Source organism: Toxorhynchites rutilus, chromosome 2 (assembly GCF_029784135.1).
Source record: "Toxorhynchites rutilus septentrionalis strain SRP chromosome 2, ASM2978413v1, whole genome shotgun sequence".
Lineage (NCBI taxonomy): Eukaryota > Metazoa > Arthropoda > Insecta > Diptera > Culicidae > Toxorhynchites > Toxorhynchites rutilus.
In genome coordinates, this window is record NC_073745.1 from 306,074,814 (window position 1) to 306,093,636 (window position 18,823).

The 18,823-nt window shown below is 40.1% G+C and overlaps 1 protein-coding gene across 1 annotated transcript; it reads left to right on the plus strand.

Moving 5' to 3' along the window:
- The first annotated feature begins 9,215 nt into the window (after positions 1–9,215).
- On the plus strand, positions 9,216–18,524 carry LOC129767638 (DIS3-like exonuclease 2). Its single transcript, XM_055768716.1, has 4 exons — positions 9,216–9,397; positions 9,461–10,498; positions 15,892–17,997; positions 18,063–18,524. Exons 2-4 carry the CDS (start codon positions 9,464–9,466, stop codon positions 18,243–18,245), a joined length of 3,324 nt encoding a protein of 1,107 aa, XP_055624691.1. The 5' UTR covers positions 9,216–9,397; positions 9,461–9,463; the 3' UTR covers positions 18,246–18,524.
- The last annotated feature ends 299 nt before the right edge of the window (positions 18,525–18,823 follow it).

An 18,823-nucleotide genomic window follows, 5' to 3' on the forward strand; every position in this document is an offset into this window, starting at 1 on the left:
TAAACATCGAGCTACAATAAATACATCCTTCGCTGCGCGCCTAAACATGTATAAAACATAATGCAAGTTTGTTTGAGTTTACACAACCTATCGCTTAGGCGAAGGATGGAAAGGACCAACTCGAAAATAAGATAAGGTCCATGGTGATAATCACGTGCCAAATAACACGTCTTGAATGCATTCTGAGTACAACATCTAGAATACGCGTGACCACAGTGCAAGTCGGAGAAAATTTCTTTGACGAAAAATTCCCCCGACCAGAACGGGAATCGGATTTGAACCCCGGCATGTTAGGTGTGACGCTAACCACTCGTGGCCGAGACCAAATAGCACTAGTGATTCACAGTACTTGAATTTTTTTACCGGAGTGATTTGCAAAATGTTTTCAATTGTTTATTTTATTTTGTTAAATTTCATATCCCTCATGCGTAAGCGCACCTCTGGATTCTTTTTTTTTACGCGATTTATTTTTTTGCGTGATTTTATTTTGCGCGAGATCGTTTGCGAGTGTGGTTGTGTAGAGTATGTGCCGGTTCTCTCACAATTATGCGATTTTTATTCAAGCGATTTGTTCGAAACTACGCGTTTTTTAAAGCGATTTTATTTTTTGCGCACGTATCAGTTGCTTAAAAAAAGAATTCAGTGTATTTCTATACTATTCTTCGAAAACGCCGATATTAGCGTTTAACGATGTTTTTTTATTATTGGTTCTCTCTCCCAATCCCTCTCCTATGGGGCTGTCCATACACCACGTGGATATAAAAAGCACAAATTTAGAAACCTCCCTGTGGGAAACAAAATGAATCGGTTTAATTTCTACTAATTGTAGAGAATTATGTTCAACATGATTTCAAATTTCTTCCGGATCTCTGTTCGGATAATTAAATGGCACAAAAATATATTGTAATTAAATCAAGTAGGTGCAGAAAAGAGAACGAATCCGACAGGGATTGGGAAAAAAAGAAAAAGCGAACTTTAACCCTTTCCCGTACAACATCGAGGGTCACTCGTGGGTACTTTAATAACATAGGGCACTAGAACGCTCAGCAGGCTTGATGTGTGACGTAATCAATAATACGGGAAGGGGCTAATGTGTTTCGTGAATAAGGTTAATTTTTCGCATCATTCAGTGTACGATCTTTGGTGTAGTAAGACGTTATCACGTGAAAAATATCGGCATCGAAAACAAGAAGTACGACACTCCCTCCCACTCCATGGACAAGCGTGGACATTTCGTATACCCTTCCCCCTACTATCCACATGGACATTGTTCGGGAGAATCATTGAATTGCGCCTAAATTACATTTTAAATTCCTCTATTCTATGTTGCTACATTGATAGAAAAGTTAGCATCATTTTCTTCCGGTTTGTGGGGAGCGATATATTCAATCGATTCATCGTCGGCACCAAAATCCACATAGTTTTTTTTTCGCCAATCCAACTGTAATTATCTTAATTCTCTGTAATATCGAATATCGATGGATTCACTAATACACTATATTCTGGTTTTAATATACTTCAATTTTCACACATTTGTAATTATTCTTTCTAATTCTCTCTCATTGTTCAAAGCCACTCAGCGGACACTCTCTCTCTCTCACATTGCCTGTTTACCAAACTCTCTTCAACCGCACGAGTGGTGCGCCACTACACCCCTACACCATGCGCGAGTATACAAACTGAGTTAAAACTGAACGGAAACTGAACAAGTATATACAGAAGCTGCTGTTAATATATTTTGATATGGCTCAGGGTGCTCATACACTGTTTGACCGAAGCCAAATATTTGACTCTTTTTGACAGATAAATTTTGTCCAACGTGTACTGATCAAATATATTCTACACAAAACACGACAAGCAAATATTCAATTATTGGATGCCTAAAATATATTTTCAGTCTGTTCTTCGAACCTATCGGTATATGGTTAGGTTACCTTGAATATTTCAGTTGATTTTTTCCATGTTCGGTGTTTGATATTGTTTACTACTGTTGAAAATTGAAGAGTGGCAAACAAAATAGTGTTTGTACAAATATCAAATCAAACCTTATCTGTCAAAAAATATCAAATATTTGACCTCCGGGCAAACAGTGTATGGCCACCTTCAGTTGTGCTTTTGTTTGTCAATCAAGATCATTTCATTATGCGAGGTAAGTGCTGTTCATGTCCCAACACGGTGTATATTTTTGAATACTGATGTGAATGTATTTTTCAAAAAAATATTAATTTTAAGTGTCCACATGGACATCAACTATACCTCCCCCCTCTCTCCTCCTCGTGGATAAGCGTTGACATCTTTGTAAACCCTACCCCTCTCTAAAGTTGTCCACGTGATATGTGGACGGCCCCTTACACAGATGATTTGAAAACGAATGAGTAAAAATTACAATAAAAAAAATTATAGGAGGTTGTGTCCAAGATACGACCGCATTGTTGACGTAGAACTACGCTGTTATTTTATATAAGTCGCTTGTTTATTCCTTCGGATATTATTCTATAATGCTGTGAAATTTTAGAAACAACTGATTCTACTAAGCACTCTGAAATGATTTTTTCATTGTAGAATCAGTTGACGATAATTGATTGATGATTCATTCTTGCCCTCGCAAAACAATCGTATGTCGCAATTTATTTCATGTCAATGCATTCAAAATTTACCTCGAAGGCTATTCCGGTGGCCTTTTTCGAAATTGACATAGACTCCGCTACAGTCGATTATATACATGTTGCAGCAGCACCATTATTCCATATCTCATAACTACATCAATATATCTTTGGCATCGCATGTAAACAACAACAATGACAACATTTGCAAGTATCAAATATCATGCTACATATTAATTAGTATTGCCTCAAAGGAATCGCACCTCTAGATATCGTTCGTACAAACTAAGCGTAAACCAAGCGCCAAACAAGCGTTCACCATAGCATGCATACAGAGCCATACATTGGTGGCTTGAAACTACTAGCAATATAAAAATTTCTCATCATTTTGCGCTATTCTCAAAAGAAACGCTTCTGTTAATATTACTGGCCTCGAAAAGAGTTGCATTACTTTCTCATGCTCGAGAGAAGCGCAGCTGTCACCCTTAGTGGAGGAAGTTTTACTACTGGCAAGCAAAACCTAATCACATACAAAATTCCAGAACATTTACTTTCTTGATGACTAAACAAGAGAATAATAACAACCTCTAAAACAGTAGCAATGCTTCATTATGATCAATATTAGCGCAAATGCAATCCTAGTTGAAGGCAGTTTTGCGACTGGCACGCGAACCCAAATAACTTATAACATTCCAGTAAGACATTCAAGATGCTTGGTATTCCCAAATAATTCTTTGGTGCACAACCTTATCGTCTACTTCGCCATAACGTCAGTTTAATGCATTGATGCATTCTCAAAGGCACCAACGAAGCCCTTATGAAGACGGAAAATAAACAATGTTAACTGCTTGGAAAAAGACCGAATTATGCCACACAGCTTGTACTCTGCTGTAACACCCATCGATGCAAATTCGCTGATGAGTTTGTCAAGAGCGACCGCCTTCACCACCAGCGGGGGAAGCTTGATTTTGGTTGCTGCCTGGGCGTTTACATTTTCGACCGACGCGCCGAAATCGCCTACTTCGCTGTTGTTCGGTGCGGTGTCACATTCGCGAAGGTTCGGTTCAGTGCGAGCGCTTTTCACTGCACCAACACCGCGTGCATCATTAGATGACGCTTACCTCGAAATTTTACTGCCCCTGGCAATGCGTTCGTTTTTTGCAGGGCTCGAGCCTGCCTTCCTCTTCTTCTTGCTCATCGCACACTACGCGAAGCGTCCAATTTATGATGTGGAAAGAAGAACACACGATACGAATAACGCGAAAAACAAACAGAAAAACCAAACGACGATTTCCAAGTTGGATTACCACTGGTGGGGTCCAATCTTAGATTGAAGCGCAGCGAAAGCAAAGTGAACTGGATTACTCAACAGTTCGATGCCGAATGAAAGTTTGCCTCAGCGAGATCCACTGTTTATACTCTAGGCAAGTATTCCCCTTCATTCTTCTTCTTTTCCTTTGTTCACGGAGACTTTAAATCCTACGATTTCCCCTCCGTTGGTCGTCGATAAGTTGCTCGTTATTGATAGCTCTGTTCGGGAAAGCACTCAAATGGACAGAACAAATGTATGGGAAAATAGAAACACTTAAAGTTTTCATGAATTTTAACCATTTACTAACCAGGGGATTCTAATGTATGGCATATTAAACAAATCTTACGGAATTTCCGATTCGTTTAGTATGTAAATCGCCAAAATCCGTTCGCGGCAAAAATAGTTATTAACGTTAACTTTATTTCTTTAAAATGTGACCTGTTTTCTGATTTGACACTCTTAATGAAAGACGTAGTTCTACGTCAAAAGATATGGCATTCCTGTTGGCAGTTTTTTTTCCTTCTGGCACTTGCCACTCTTCAATTATCAACAGTGGCAAACAATGCCAAACATCAAAAATACAAAAAAAACTGAAATTTTAACGTACGTCAGCACATAATTTGACAAATTGGTGAAAAAAAGTTTAAGCAAACAAGTACTCAATATTTGCTCGTCGTGTTTTGTGTCGTGTTTCAGTACACGTTGATGACTTTTTTCAAAAATTCATAACTTTTGAACTACTGGACCGATTTAGATGATCGACATATCAAATTAGAGCCAATCACTTGGTCTTTTATGAAAAAATACTACACCTGCAGAAAGTTTGAATCCTGTTCTCGTTATTATTGATTGTATTCGTTTTTTGTTGTTTTTATAGTCTCGGGACCAGAGGCGCTAATTTAAAATCATAATTCAAAAACAAAAAAAACGCCTCCCTGGTTTCGAGATATGTTATGTGAAAAATACTTAGCTTTCCAGAAAAAAAATATAAAAAGGTATAGCGCCTTTGGTCCCGAGACCATGAAAACTATAAAAAACAAATACAATCAATAATAACGAAACCAAAATTAAAATTTTGTGCTGCTCTGATATTTTTTCAGAAAAGATCAGCTGATTGGCTTTAATTTGATATGTCGATCTGTTCGCGACTAACTGAACATCCCCACTTGCGAAGCAAGGGGGGATAATTTACCTGGTCAGCTGTTCGCGAACAACGGTAATAGTAAACAACAACCCAGACAGTCTGATCAGCTGGGTTCTCGGTTCGACTATAACACAGGCAGGAGAGATAGAGAGCGATCAACGGTTAGCCGAAGGTGATCGGGAGAATACGCTCAGCGAAGATAGTGCGCAGATAATCTTGAAGATTGACTGAGCGAGATCAGTCTGAAATAGTCCAATGCGGGAAACACAATATATGTAGAAATTTATATCGGTGTCGTTCGTTATAATATGTATATTTGTAATATTGTCAACATTAAATGTTAGATGTGAATTGTTAATACACGTTGATGAAGTTAAGTAGAATATAGTGTAGTTAGTCCCACCACTGTGTTTAAATTCGGAAGGAAACTGTGCCATTGTTTGTGCTGGTCGTTTTATTCAATAGTGTTTGCCGTCGATAGTGTAATTGGCCTTATGTTGTTTCGCTGGCGGCAAGGAAATTGTTCTGGTGGGGAAAGGAATTTCCCCAAGCAGTGTTGGGTGCCTGGAAAATTTTGAGTTATCGAACTGGGCCAGGTATCCAACACGATCATTTAAATCGGCTCAGTAGTTCAAAAGTTATGAATTTTTGAAAAAAAGTCATGTTTTGAAAAAAGTGGAAAAATCAGATTTTTTGGACCAGCCTAAAATGGAAATGGTCACCCTAACAGAAAAATAAAAAAAAAGACTCTAATGGTTTGCGACAAAGAACAAAATTTCCACTTCCCACGAAAATCTGAGAACCACTATATCGGTTTGGCATGGAATGGCTGTATATATATTAGGCTGTCAAAAAAGTCCTGCGGTATTTTTTTTTGAATTTTCATTTGTTCATAAAATTAGTTACAATCATCTGTTTTAAGTCAACTTGTTCCCAACGAGATGCCAACTTCATGATACCCCTGTTATAGAAGCTCGCTTCCTTATTGGCAAAAAACTCGGATAGCTAATTTTCACAGGCCTCTTTTGTGGCTAACTTCTGACTACCTAGCTCGGTCGCCATGGACAAAAACAGGCGGTAGTCATTTGGTGCAAGGTCCGGACTATACGGCGGATGCAAAAGAACCTTCCATCCGAGCTCCCGGAGCTTCTGGCGCGTCACCAAAGAAGTGTGTGGCCTGGCGTTGTCCTGATGGAAGACAATGCGGCCTCTGTTTATCAAAGATGGCCTCTTCTTCATGAGTGCTACCTTCAAGCGGTCCAGTTGTTGGCAGTACAGGTCCGAATTGAGCGTTTGGCCATAGGGAAGCAGCTCATAATAGATTATTCTTTGACAATCCCACCAAACACACAGCAGAACCTTCCTGGCCGTTAATGAGGGCTTGGCCACCGTCTGAGCCGCTTCAGCGGGCTTCGACCACGACCGTTTGCGCTTCACGTTGTCGTAAGTGACCCACTTTTCATCACCAGTCACCATCCGCTTCAGAAACGGGTCGATTTTGTTGCGATTCAGCAGCGATTCACATGCGTCGATACGGTCAAAGATGTTTTTTTTGCGTCAACGTGTGTGGCACCCATACATCGAGCTTCTTTGTGAATCCAAGCTTCTTCAAACGGTTAATAACGGTTTGATGACTTATCCCCAGCCCTTGGCCGATGCTATGGCTGCTACTAAGCCGGTCTTTCTCGGCTAATTCAGCGATTTTGTCGCAATTTTCGACGACAGGCCTTCCGGAGCGTGGCGCATCTTCGACGACCTCCAGAACCAGAACACCAGAACGAAAACGTTGAAACCATCGTTGTGCGGTGGAAATGGAAACTGTATCGGGTCCATAAACTGCACAAATTTTATTGGCAGCCTGAGATGCATTTTTGCCTTAGTCATAGTAGTACTGTAAAATATGTCGGATTTTCTCTTTATTTTGCTCCATATTTGCGACACTATAACTCACGAACGATTTAACCAAACAAAACACTGTCAAGGACTATATTATAGCGCGCAAAAATACCTTTCCAACAAGCTATAGTATGACTCGATACAATGAATACAACTAGAACTACGCGCTTACAACGACACCTCGCGGAATATATATATATATATATATATATATATATATATATATATATATATATATATATATATATATATATATATATATATATATATATATATATAAGTTAAACACGGAACCACCCTAGCGGACCCAACCGCTATCGAAACCACTCCAACATCACCCAGGGAGTCTAACAGCGGAACAGCGTGGTCAGCGATATCGGACACGCGTGTACTGCCAGCGAGATTTACTGGAACCAGCAAGAATGCAGCCGCGGTATTTGACACCGCCAACGTGCCATCGTTGTCTGGTGCTAAGTAATCAGTTTTGGCAGGGCAGTTAGGCTTCGGAAATAATAAAGATTAACATTACAGTTTAGACCTCCAATCAGTGCAGTTGATTTAATCCGTTCTCCTTCCATCTTTAGTATTAGTTAGTTTTTTAAAAACCCTTTCAAACTCATGTAAAACATAAGTTATATAATATATATATATATAATATATATATATATATATATATATATATATATATATATATACTTGTTCACATTTATTGAAATAAACTTCAAAACCTAAAGATAAGCTTAAAGAATGCTCTATATACAACATTTATTATAAACCTTGAATAATCTATCAAGCATTGTTCAAAGTTAAGTTATGAATATTAGTTTCCTTCAATATGATTGAGAAGACATTGTTTCGTACCATGTGAAAACATATGAAAAAATCTGCTGGCATCCATGATTGAAACTCAACAAACGCAGAAATTTAATTAATTTAATTGTCAACAGCAATTGAATGAAAAGGTTGCCGACACATATCGCGTGCGACTCGACATGCTACGTTGAATCGAAAAAGATGGACCGACCTAAGTTGCCAGTTGCCTAGTGTGTATGCTCCCATTTGATTACTCATGCTCTCAACTTTTTTTGCGATATTCGTTAAGTTGGTTTCCAACCCAGGTTGCCTAGTGTGTAGATTGCCAAACATTTCACTCGCAAAAAGATCTTTCGGAATCAGTTCGTTCACAAACCGTTCGCTCGCAATTAGTTCGTAGAGCGAACTTCTTCTTGAATGGCACTAACGTTCCTTTTGGTACGTGGTACTTTTGCCTTCTCAACGTAGGTAGTATTTGCGTCATTTTTATTAGTAGTACCTAGTTGAGATTTCTATGCCAAATAATATACGTCTTGAATGTATTATGGAGTGGCAAGCTCTAGAATACGCATGACCTTAGTGCAAGCCGGAAGAAATTTTTTTGACGAGAAACCCCCTGCCAGAATGGGAATCGAACCCGAACCCCCGGCATGATAATGTGTGACACTAACCACTTGCCACGGGAGCACAACGAGCGAACTACCGTTCTTTAAAAAAAGCGACCGTTCGTTCATTCTTTTTAGCGAACTAGCTCTTTCGTACCGTTCGTGAACGGTACATTTCTAGTTTCCGTTGTACAGACAACCCTAATCCAGAATAGAGAGGGAAACAATGTTTCCAACAAGACGGGTCTATGGTACTAGGTGAGGCCGTTTCGTCACTAAGTTGGTTAGGGGAGCGGTATATGAAAACAGTACGGAAGAAAGCAGAAGGGGAATTATTTCCTTGAAGCGTGAAAGAGACAGACTGATCACGAGTGAGCTTGGGCGCAAGCGTATTGTGTTTTGTTTACAAACAAAACACAGTAGACTTCCAAGATGGCTGAAGAGTGGTTTTAGCAAGTTGGCCCACCTTAGGATATACTTCTACGCGCCTTGGTTTCCAACTGATGTTGGCCAAATTGTGTCGGTATAAATTTCTACTCGACCTTCTAGCTGAAACGCTGTATGGTTTGACAAATGACATGCGAACCTTGTTCTGCGCAAGACGGGTCTATGGTACTAGGTGAGGCCGTTTCGTCACTAAGTTGGTAAGGGGAGCGGTATATGAAAACAGTACGGAAGAAAGCAGAAGGGGAATTATTTGCTTGTAGCGTGGAAGAGACAGACTGATCACGAGCGAGCTTCGGCACTAGCGTATTGTGTTTTGTTTACAAACAAAACACAGTAGACTTCCAAGATGGCTGAAGAGTGGTTTTAGCAAGTTGGCCCACCTTAGGATATACTTCTAGGCGCCTTGGTTCTGCGGTCTCAAATTTTGCGATAAGCAGCAGATTAAATTCGGCCAACTTGTAATTTTTTACTCTCTATATCCACCGTTTCACTATTAGGTGTTGTTTTATTACTTTTAACGTTAACCTGGAACGATCATTGTTGTAATATCAATCGAAAGAATAATTTTTTACAAACAGTAAGTGAATTATGTTTTATACCTGATGAAAGTTATTTGCCTATGCATTGTGTATGTTTTTAGAATATGTCTGCTGAAGAGCTTTTTCGCGAACTTTGCGAGGAAATGAAGTCTTCCACGGCTGAAATGTTGCAGAACGCAAAACCCTCGCAAGTGGATATATCCGAAGACCCTTGTGAGTTTGTGGAGCTAGTTTCCGCGAGTGCGCCTGAAAAGCCACATAACCGTGACGATGTGGAGCCGGTAGTGTACAACCCGCCAGATATGAAAACGCCGGCTCAACTAATGGACGAGATAAAGCGGGAACTAGCGAGGGTAAACGCGATGCTGAGGGAGAAGAAGGCAATCTGTGCGAAATTGGACGGACCATGCTACGATGTGGCCACACCGGGTTTCAACATTGCCAAGGCTCTGGAAGGCGATTCCGATGATTCTAGTGATTCTGATGATGATTTGCGAAGTGCGGATTCGGAATCGTCTGGTAAAGTTGATCCACAGGCTCAGCGCGAGTTTGAAGAACGTAAGCAGAAAATTGCCGGCAGTATAAAACATGTACAGAAAAAGGTAAAGGAAATGAAGATTTCTATCAATGCAACCAATGTCGACAAAAACAAGAACAGTACTCTTGTCAGGAGCGATAGTGTATCTAGCGTTCAGTCTGGCACCTCCAGCGTTAAAAGTGGCAAGAACGCTAGATTTAAAAAGGGAACAATCAAATTTCATCATTCTCAAAATAAGCAAAATGACACAAAATCCACTGATAAACATATGAAAACTCGCACACCTGGTCCATCTGGGAGCGGCCTATTGCTTGAAGCCTCTTCGTCAGACAATGAGTTGCTACTGACACTATTGAGTCTTTCAGTTTCACAGCGGGAAGTCTATCTGACCAATGTTGGCAGAGAACGCTTGCTGTTGGTTCCTGCTACGAATGGGAAAGGTTTCGAGATCAATCCTGTATTCAAATCAATGGCGAGTGGCCTAAAATCTCGTGCTCTGAAATATTGCTACGGAAAGAATGCAAAGCAGGAGCCACAAGAACCAGTTCCAAGGCCATCCGTAGCCGTTCAAGAAATCGGTAATAATCAGCTGACGAAAAAAGTAAGTGTAAGGCGTCATGCACAAATTACGTAACGCAAGAAGGTGGGGGGGTCGAGGTTGCGCTACTTAATGTGACATAGGGGGGAGGGGGGTAGCCGTAATCGTTATGTAACAAAATTCCATTTTCATTTCAACATGAATTCACGCGTTCCTATATGCTTGAGTAACAAGCTTCGATTCTGGGACCGAATATGGCGTATTTCCTGAGTCAAGATGATAAAGTACATGGTGTTGTTGGCTTAACAGCAGAGCGATTCCATTTGAATTCGAAGGTCGATCTTATTTGTATTTTTTGGCGTAGAACTACGTCTTTCAGGAAGGGTGCCACGTCAGGAAATAGGTCACGTTTTTATGAAATAAAGTTAACGTTAATAACTATTTTCACTGTGAACGATTTCTCGTGATTTGCATTTGCATAATCGAATCGGAAATTCTCTAAGATTTGTTTGATATGCTATACATTACAATTCGCTAATCTCTAAACGGTTTAAATTCATGAGAACTGGAAGAATTTCCTTTTTCTCATACATTTGTTCTGCCAATTTGTGTGCTAACCCTACCCGTATTTCGAATGCTTATAACTGCAACATTGCTTAACTGATCGGAAAGATGTTCGCATCAATTGATAGGAAATATTCCTACGCGTTTATCACAATTCATAAAATGTTATTTTCATGAGATGAATAATTGAATAACTGTAAAATGTAAAGTATTATCTAAATGCCCTAACTGCCATGCTTTGATTGGCCCGATTCACGGTTTCCCCAACACAGACTTCAAAATCGATGTACCTGTGGAAATCCGCTTTGCAGATGTACATACAAGTCGGGTTTATTTTTTGGTGTTGAGTACTTTTGTACTCGCTTGTCGTTGTGCAGACCGGAAAATGTTTCCCTAAAACGTACTTTCAAACTGAGAAGCCTGGGAAAATCGTCATTTCAGATACTGGAGGAGAATGACCTTTCGCAGTAACATGAGTAAACAGTAAACATGAGATATGCAATAATTTCAGAGGGAAGTGTAAAATACAATGATCATATTTTGGTAGTCCTAGGTTTCATATCAAACGTAAACGGACGTTCATTAAATTTACTTGTAACGAAGATTATAATCTGTTATAGAAATTTCAATGCATTCTAAAATAATATTCGAAGTGGTAAACAATTGGATTGCATAATATAATTGCGTAGTTTTACGTCGAAAATATGCGGTCGTGTCTTAGGGTGGGTTTAGACTAGTGATATATTCATGTGAAGAAATATGATGAGATTTATAGAAATCGCATCGACCGTTTACACTAGCGTGAACTTCTATAATGAATATATTCATATTTTCGGTGAATTTATTCACCTGAAGTAGAACTGCATCCAACTTTAGTGATTTCTCACCAGTGAGAAATTCACAAGCGTTTACATATGCTGAATTTATTCAAGTTATATGTACCTCGAATAAGTGTATCATATTTATTCTCATCCGTTTACACCAGGTGAATAAATCCATCTATAGCTATAGATCTCCCTAGTGTAAACTCGCCATTAGATACAACCCCTTACGATTTTTTTATTTGGCTTAAATTTTGCAGACGCATTCTTTATGACCAAAAAGGACAACTTGCAGAATCGGTTTTGCATTTGGACTCTGGTCTTAATTTGGTGAAGGGCCTAAGCAAAGGTTGCTTGAAAATATTAAAAAAAAATTGAACTCAGAAACGGTTGGTCCAATTGATTTGGTTAGCAGGGTGGTCACCCATTCGGGAATTGTGGGAAATGCGGAAAAAAGTCGGGAATCGAAATCCATCGGGAAAAAAGCGGAAAAAAGTCGAAAAATGTTTCGGGCAATTGGGAATTTCTCGCTCAATGTTTTTTCGGCGATAACTTTTAGAAAGTTACTGTAAGTGTTCCAGCGCATTAAAACGTCGCACGAGACGCAATAATATACTCTCTTTAGTGTACTAAGATGAAGGAAGTTTTGTTTTCATGCAAATTTGATTCGACATTTGAAGCGAAGTAACGTGTTGAAAGTTGAACTGTATTTGTAATAACACTTAATAAACCTTATATGAGGGGCTCAGAAGGAAAGAGGTGTAAGTGACTTGATCGATTTCTCTGCATCAACTTTTTCTTTAGTTAATTTATTGTTTTGATTCCGCAGTGTTTTAGGGTATTATTGGGTTATCGATTTCTCTTCATCAACTTTTTCTTCAGTTAATAACTCAACTGTAAAAACGTTCCAATTTGAGTTTGCTATAGAATCCGATAAAAGAGGTTCTGACTTATCCTCCACAATACTAATACAGCTGGGAATGTGTTTGCAGCTAAGTTATGACCAAAAAAGAGAGTCGATGTAGAGAAATCAATTATGTCACTTACACCCCTTTCATTTTTTTTCTTTTATTGTTTTTCATATGGCGAAAATTGACTGGAAACGATTCGAGAAGTCTTTGAATCGTTTCTGAATTTCACAGAATTTGGCCTCTGCACTGAAACAATATTGATAGCAACAAAAGTCACAAGTTTGCTCACTATAACCCGGAAAATGAACGATTGGATCATTTTGGAAAAGATAAGTTTACGGAACCATTGTAAAATTGTTGTCTGTCTCTGGTGTGGAAACCCTAATGTTTAGAGCAGTGTAGCCACACGTACAGATTTTTTCGCTATTTTTGGTACAGATTCTGCACGATACGGCTGATCATAAAGATATTTACAATGCAATAATTGATCAGTTTAATTAGAACGGAATTTATTACAAGGATCATCTGAAAGGGTTCGCATCGAACGGTGCGACCGTGAAGATGGAGTTTCGAATTCCGTAATGCACTTGATAAGTGCACCCGCGACCGAGTGATTAGCGTCTCACATTATCATGCCTGGTGTTCGGGTTCGAGGTAAAGGTAGCTTCATAATGTCTCTATCATAGAAGTCTTGGTTCTTATTGGCGAAAAACTCTAGCAATAGATTTTTACAATCTTCTCTTGATCCCAACTTCTTATCGCTCAGGAAATTTAGCAATGCGAGAAAAAGGTGGTAATCGTTTGGTGCCAGGTCCGGACTATATGGTGGATGTATTAAAACATCCCAATGAATCTCCCGGAGTAGTGTCGTTGTCCCCACCATCGGATCGCTTTGATAAAGTTGAGCCGTTGTCGCATGTCATGTCGTGTCTTTGCGACATGCTTTTCTCGACGATTTATCCAAGTACCCAGAACTCTTGTCGAGCTAACCTTCAGGATCACGGAGTTTCGTTTTCGGTATTCAGCTGAAATGATGACGTTTTTGCTGCAGATATGAATCATCGTGCTTTTGATTGCGAAACCAACCGATGTCGCCCACTTGTCTAACGTCTCGATATTACGTTGCAGGTGCTTACGGGCAATTGCCGTATACTTACTTGAAAACGAAATTTTAAAATTATCTGCGTAGCCACGGAGGACACAGCGGGATAACGGAACATCGAAAGCGGGATTAACAGCCAACAGGAAGATAGTGGGTGAAAAGATCTCGCCTTGTGGCGCTCCATTTTTTTTTAATCATTGGTCGAGAGGTATTACCACCTACAGATACCCTAAATGTCCTAGTATCGAGATATTGTCGACTAAACCAAAAAACTTTGTGACTTAAGCCGGCTTTACAGACCTGGTGTAAGATATGCGCCTTCCATGCTCGGTCGTAAGCTTTTTCGAAATCAAGGAGAGCGATTTCCATATATTCGTTTTTCTCAATTGTCTCTTCGATAGATTCCTTAAGCTCGTTGAAATAAGTTGTAGCTCCTCTGCCTGGTCGAAAGGCATGTTGTTTGTTGGCGAGTCAACCTGTACTCTCTAAATGGTAAATCATTCTGTTAGCGAATTCGTTTTTAAAACTGAGTCAGTGTCAAACTGACTCTGTAATAAAAAAAACATTTTCAGTTTCACGAATGCGGTGGTTTGTTGGTGTGCGTTATATAGTCTGATTTGTTTATATTTGCGATGACAAATGGTGGTGGCGTCTGATGGCGATATTAGTGCTTGGGAGGTAAATTATTCTCTATCAGATCATAAGGGCCAAGTGCAGTGTAAAAATATAAAAATTTGAATGATAAATTTTACTTGATATTGTTTGATTACCTAACACATGTAGTTCTGACACTCACTTAACCATTTGTCGATGCATTTCCTGTTTGTTCCACAAATAATTACTGTATAATTGTTCGTATACACGAATCCTATCCTCGCGACACCTATCTGCCGAAACCATCTAAATCCATCTAAATATGAGACAACCTTCAGAGGGAAACATCACCACACCGTTTCATCGAAAATAACATCGCTCATATTCGGTCTTCTGTAAAATTGACCCGTCGTGCAATAGAATCGCTCTCTTCTGCATCGACACTTCAACGGAGTACCACGCGAGTTTGTATTAGTAGTTGATAAAATTAAACACAGAAAAAATAATGTAGAACGAATTAGAAATAAAAAGAAAATTTAAGTATCGAAGTTGCATACGCGAGTGTATGTATTTTACACTGAAGTTGACAGAAAAAGATTCCCGGTTACATTGTCCCACTCCTCCGCTGTGTGGTCAGACAATAATATAAAAAATCATTATACATTATACAACATTAACAGTTGTCGTTGAAAATTGTAACCTAGTAACGTTACAATTTACTAGGTTACAATTTTCGCTTACTAGGTTACAATTTTCAACGACAACTGTTTATTTATTATACTGCTTCAAATACCTTCGACGAAATCAAATGTAACCATATCAACGTAAGTAATAACATAAACAAATCCAAACTTTTCGTCTTGCCATTCCTCATACGTCTTTTCTAAATAGTGTAAATTACGAGCCACCTGTTAACTCCACCATCTTGGTTGAAACTGAGTGAATAAAAAAACCTTTTGACAGCAGTTAGTGCGGCACTGGTGTTGAAACTGAATAAAAACGAATTCGCTATGTGGTTCATGTGGAGAAGAGCTTCTTTGGTTATGAATAGTAAAAGACGCAGCATTTGATATGTGATTTCATCCGGGCCGGCGGACTATCCTCTGTCTTTTTCCAGGGCGAATAGCAATTCCTTCATATTGAATTTAACATCCATCGTGGAGTAACGAATTGGTGGACGCTTATCATGATGTGATTGTAGAATATATGGGAATTTTATTTTCCGACCTTCCTTCAGAGTTTTCCGAATTTTCTCCGCTATATTGATCTACGGGAAGAGCAGAATACCGCAAAATAAATGCGGCTCATGTCGGGCCATCCCTTTCGGGTTTTTCGCTTACCAACACATTTGACCTTCCATTTTCACTGTAACATATCCAAAAACCGCATTTTTAGCGTTACGTAATTTGTGTTCCCCGCCTAAGAGGATATCATCGAACAAATATCAATCTTCCACTATTGTAGGTACGCGAGACGCATACATTCGAGGAAGAAGTATCTTTGTTGTTGAATTCTAACAGCCAGCAAGCAACGAGTCCCGATAAGAAAGCCTTCCAGGAGGAGCTAACGTTGAGGAACGTTTCTGAGGCGGATGTGAACGGCTATCTTACCCAACCGAACGAAGCAGCGCTGGCCAATTTCGTTGCCCGACTTGTGACCCGGGGAGTCGGTTATCTGATCGAGGGTGTCACTCGGATTAACGGTAGAAATGTAACGCAGGCTTTCGTGAACGATCCCACTCGGGATTCGGATGTGTTCCTGAATACGATTTTGATACGCAAATGCGCGATGGAGGGTGACCTCGTGAAGGTATTTGTTAAGCATGGGGCGGCGCAGAACGGACCCGAGCAGGATGAAGAGTCAGACAACGGGGAGAAATTAAGCAACAATAGGGGATTTGTGGTGGAAATCCTTGAAAAACGACACAGTCGTAGGTTTATGGGATCTTTCATGCCACATATGCAAGGTGATTCGCAATATATTAAGATGAGGCCGCGAGACGATAGGATTCCTTTTGTGAGAATATACAGGCAACACTGGCCCGTAGCACTATTCCAGAATGATTTTAAGGATATACAGTCGGTTATCTACCACGCGGAGATAATCAAGTGGATAAATGACGCTCCCGTTGGAATTATTCTGAAATCGGTTGGACAGTGTGGAGAATTGGAAGTGGAAAATGAATCCATACTTTTAGAATATGACCTGGACATTTCACCATATTCGGAGAAAATCATCAACGGTTTACCTCCGTCTTCGTTCCAAATACCACAAAAGGAGCTAAGCGAGAGAATTGACCTTCGCGATGAATGTGTATTTACGATTGATCCTCTCACTGCCAGAGACTTAGATGACGCTTTAAGCATCAAGCTACTGAAGAATGGCAATTACGAGATAGGTGTGCACATCTCAGACGTCAGCTATTTCCTAAAGGAGGGCTCGAAGCTGGATGAATTGGTGAAATTGAGAGCCACGTCAATCTATATGGTGGACAACGTGTATCATATGCTGCCGAAGCCTTTGTGCTTTCTTTGTTCGCTGCTACCCGGCGAAGATAAGCTCACTTTTTCTGTTTTCTGGGAAATTACTCCGGACGCCGAGATACTTCAGACTCGATTCGCGAAAACTGTGATAAACTCGTGCACACAACTTGCGTACGAACACGCTCAGATTATGCTGGATAAGCCCAATGGGAATCTTGATGCGGCGGATTTCCCCGAGATACATCATGGCTATAGCCCGAACTATATCAGTCGCATGGTGAACCTCATGCAATCGATTGCTGTTCAGCTAAGAGCGCGTCGAATGCAAAATGGCTGTTTGAAAATCAATCAACCGAAACTGACGTTCACTCTGGATCCTAACAGTGGAAAGCCAACCGCATTCGCTGTATACGAACTAAAACCAGCGAATCAAATGATCGAAGATTTTATGCTGCTTGCGAATTCATCCGTCGCCGAATTTACCTACTCTAAATTCGCTGACATTTCAATCCTACGCAGTCATCTGCCACCCGCTCCTAACCCGATGAAAGGATTGGTTTCGTTTTTGGCCAAACATGGACACCAATTCCAAGTACATACTTCCAAGGCAATAACCGAATCGCTGGAAGCGATTGTCTCATCTAGCCGACATCCCGATGCGGCCCTAGCAGCGATGAATGTGCTGCTTGCGAAGCCAATGACACGAGCGAATTATTTCTGCTCTGCTACCGCTTCCCGGAGCAGCGATTTCCATCATTTCGCACTTGCCATCCCAATGTATACCCATTTCACCAGTCCCATCCGGAGGTATGCCGACTGTATGGTACATCGGGTTCTCACCGCTGCGCTAGGATTGTCCGATCGGCCTGCGCGAACACCCGATGAGCTGACCAAGCTGGCCGATATATGCAACGAGAAGAAGTACAACGCCAAACTGGCGGGGGAGGCCAGTTCCCTGCTTTACTTCAAATTTTACCTGAAAACCGTTGAGAAAATCGACACAGAGGCAGCGATTCTGGATATCATGCCGCATCAGGTTGAGGTTGTGTTGATAGCTACCGGACATGTCATCAAGGCCACCTTCAAGGTAAGCCCAATATTATTCTCGAAGCTATCTTCTCTGAATTTCATTCCAATTCGTTTCGCCCACAGCAACTAGCCAAGACGGTCGATATCCAAATTGACAGAACCAGAACGCCCATTCGTTTCTTTACAATGACCTCCAAAGACGACACTTCCAGGGCTGCCCACATCAGAGTGTTTTCCAAAGTGCGCGTGACAGTACAACTGAAAAATGATACGCTCAATGTCACAAGCATGGGTCCGGTGAATTAAGTTCAAATTCTACCTGAACTCTGATATCCGATTGAATCGTGGTCTATCGAATCTGATTTGATTTTACTATGATTCACAACGATGGAGTCATTTCGTTGGTATTTGTTGTTTGTGTACCTTTTTTCAATAGTTGGGTAGATTGTTTCCGAATTTTTTTTCATCGGGCATAAATATCACAAGGAGGGAATGTCGTGCATTACACAATATTGAACAAAAGTGCGATTTTTCACGGGATTTTTTTTCTTTAATATTGATGCATTATTAAATGTTTGAAACAAACCTTATGAATAATGGACTTATGTTACTTTAGAATAAATTCCAATCTAGCAAGTTGAACTTGATATTTATTTCATCTTGAATGGACTACATAACTACTAACTATTCATTCATGTGTACAGTAGAACCTCGATTATTCGCGAGCGGATGATCCGCGGTGCGGATTATACGCGAAAGCGAGTTCATTTGTAATTCTATAGAACTTCCCGGAATTTGCCAGTGAGCGGTAGGGTCTTGTTCTTTTGTTTTGGTCATGTCTTTCACATTATCTGATTACTGTTGTAAACGACCTTACAGATGGA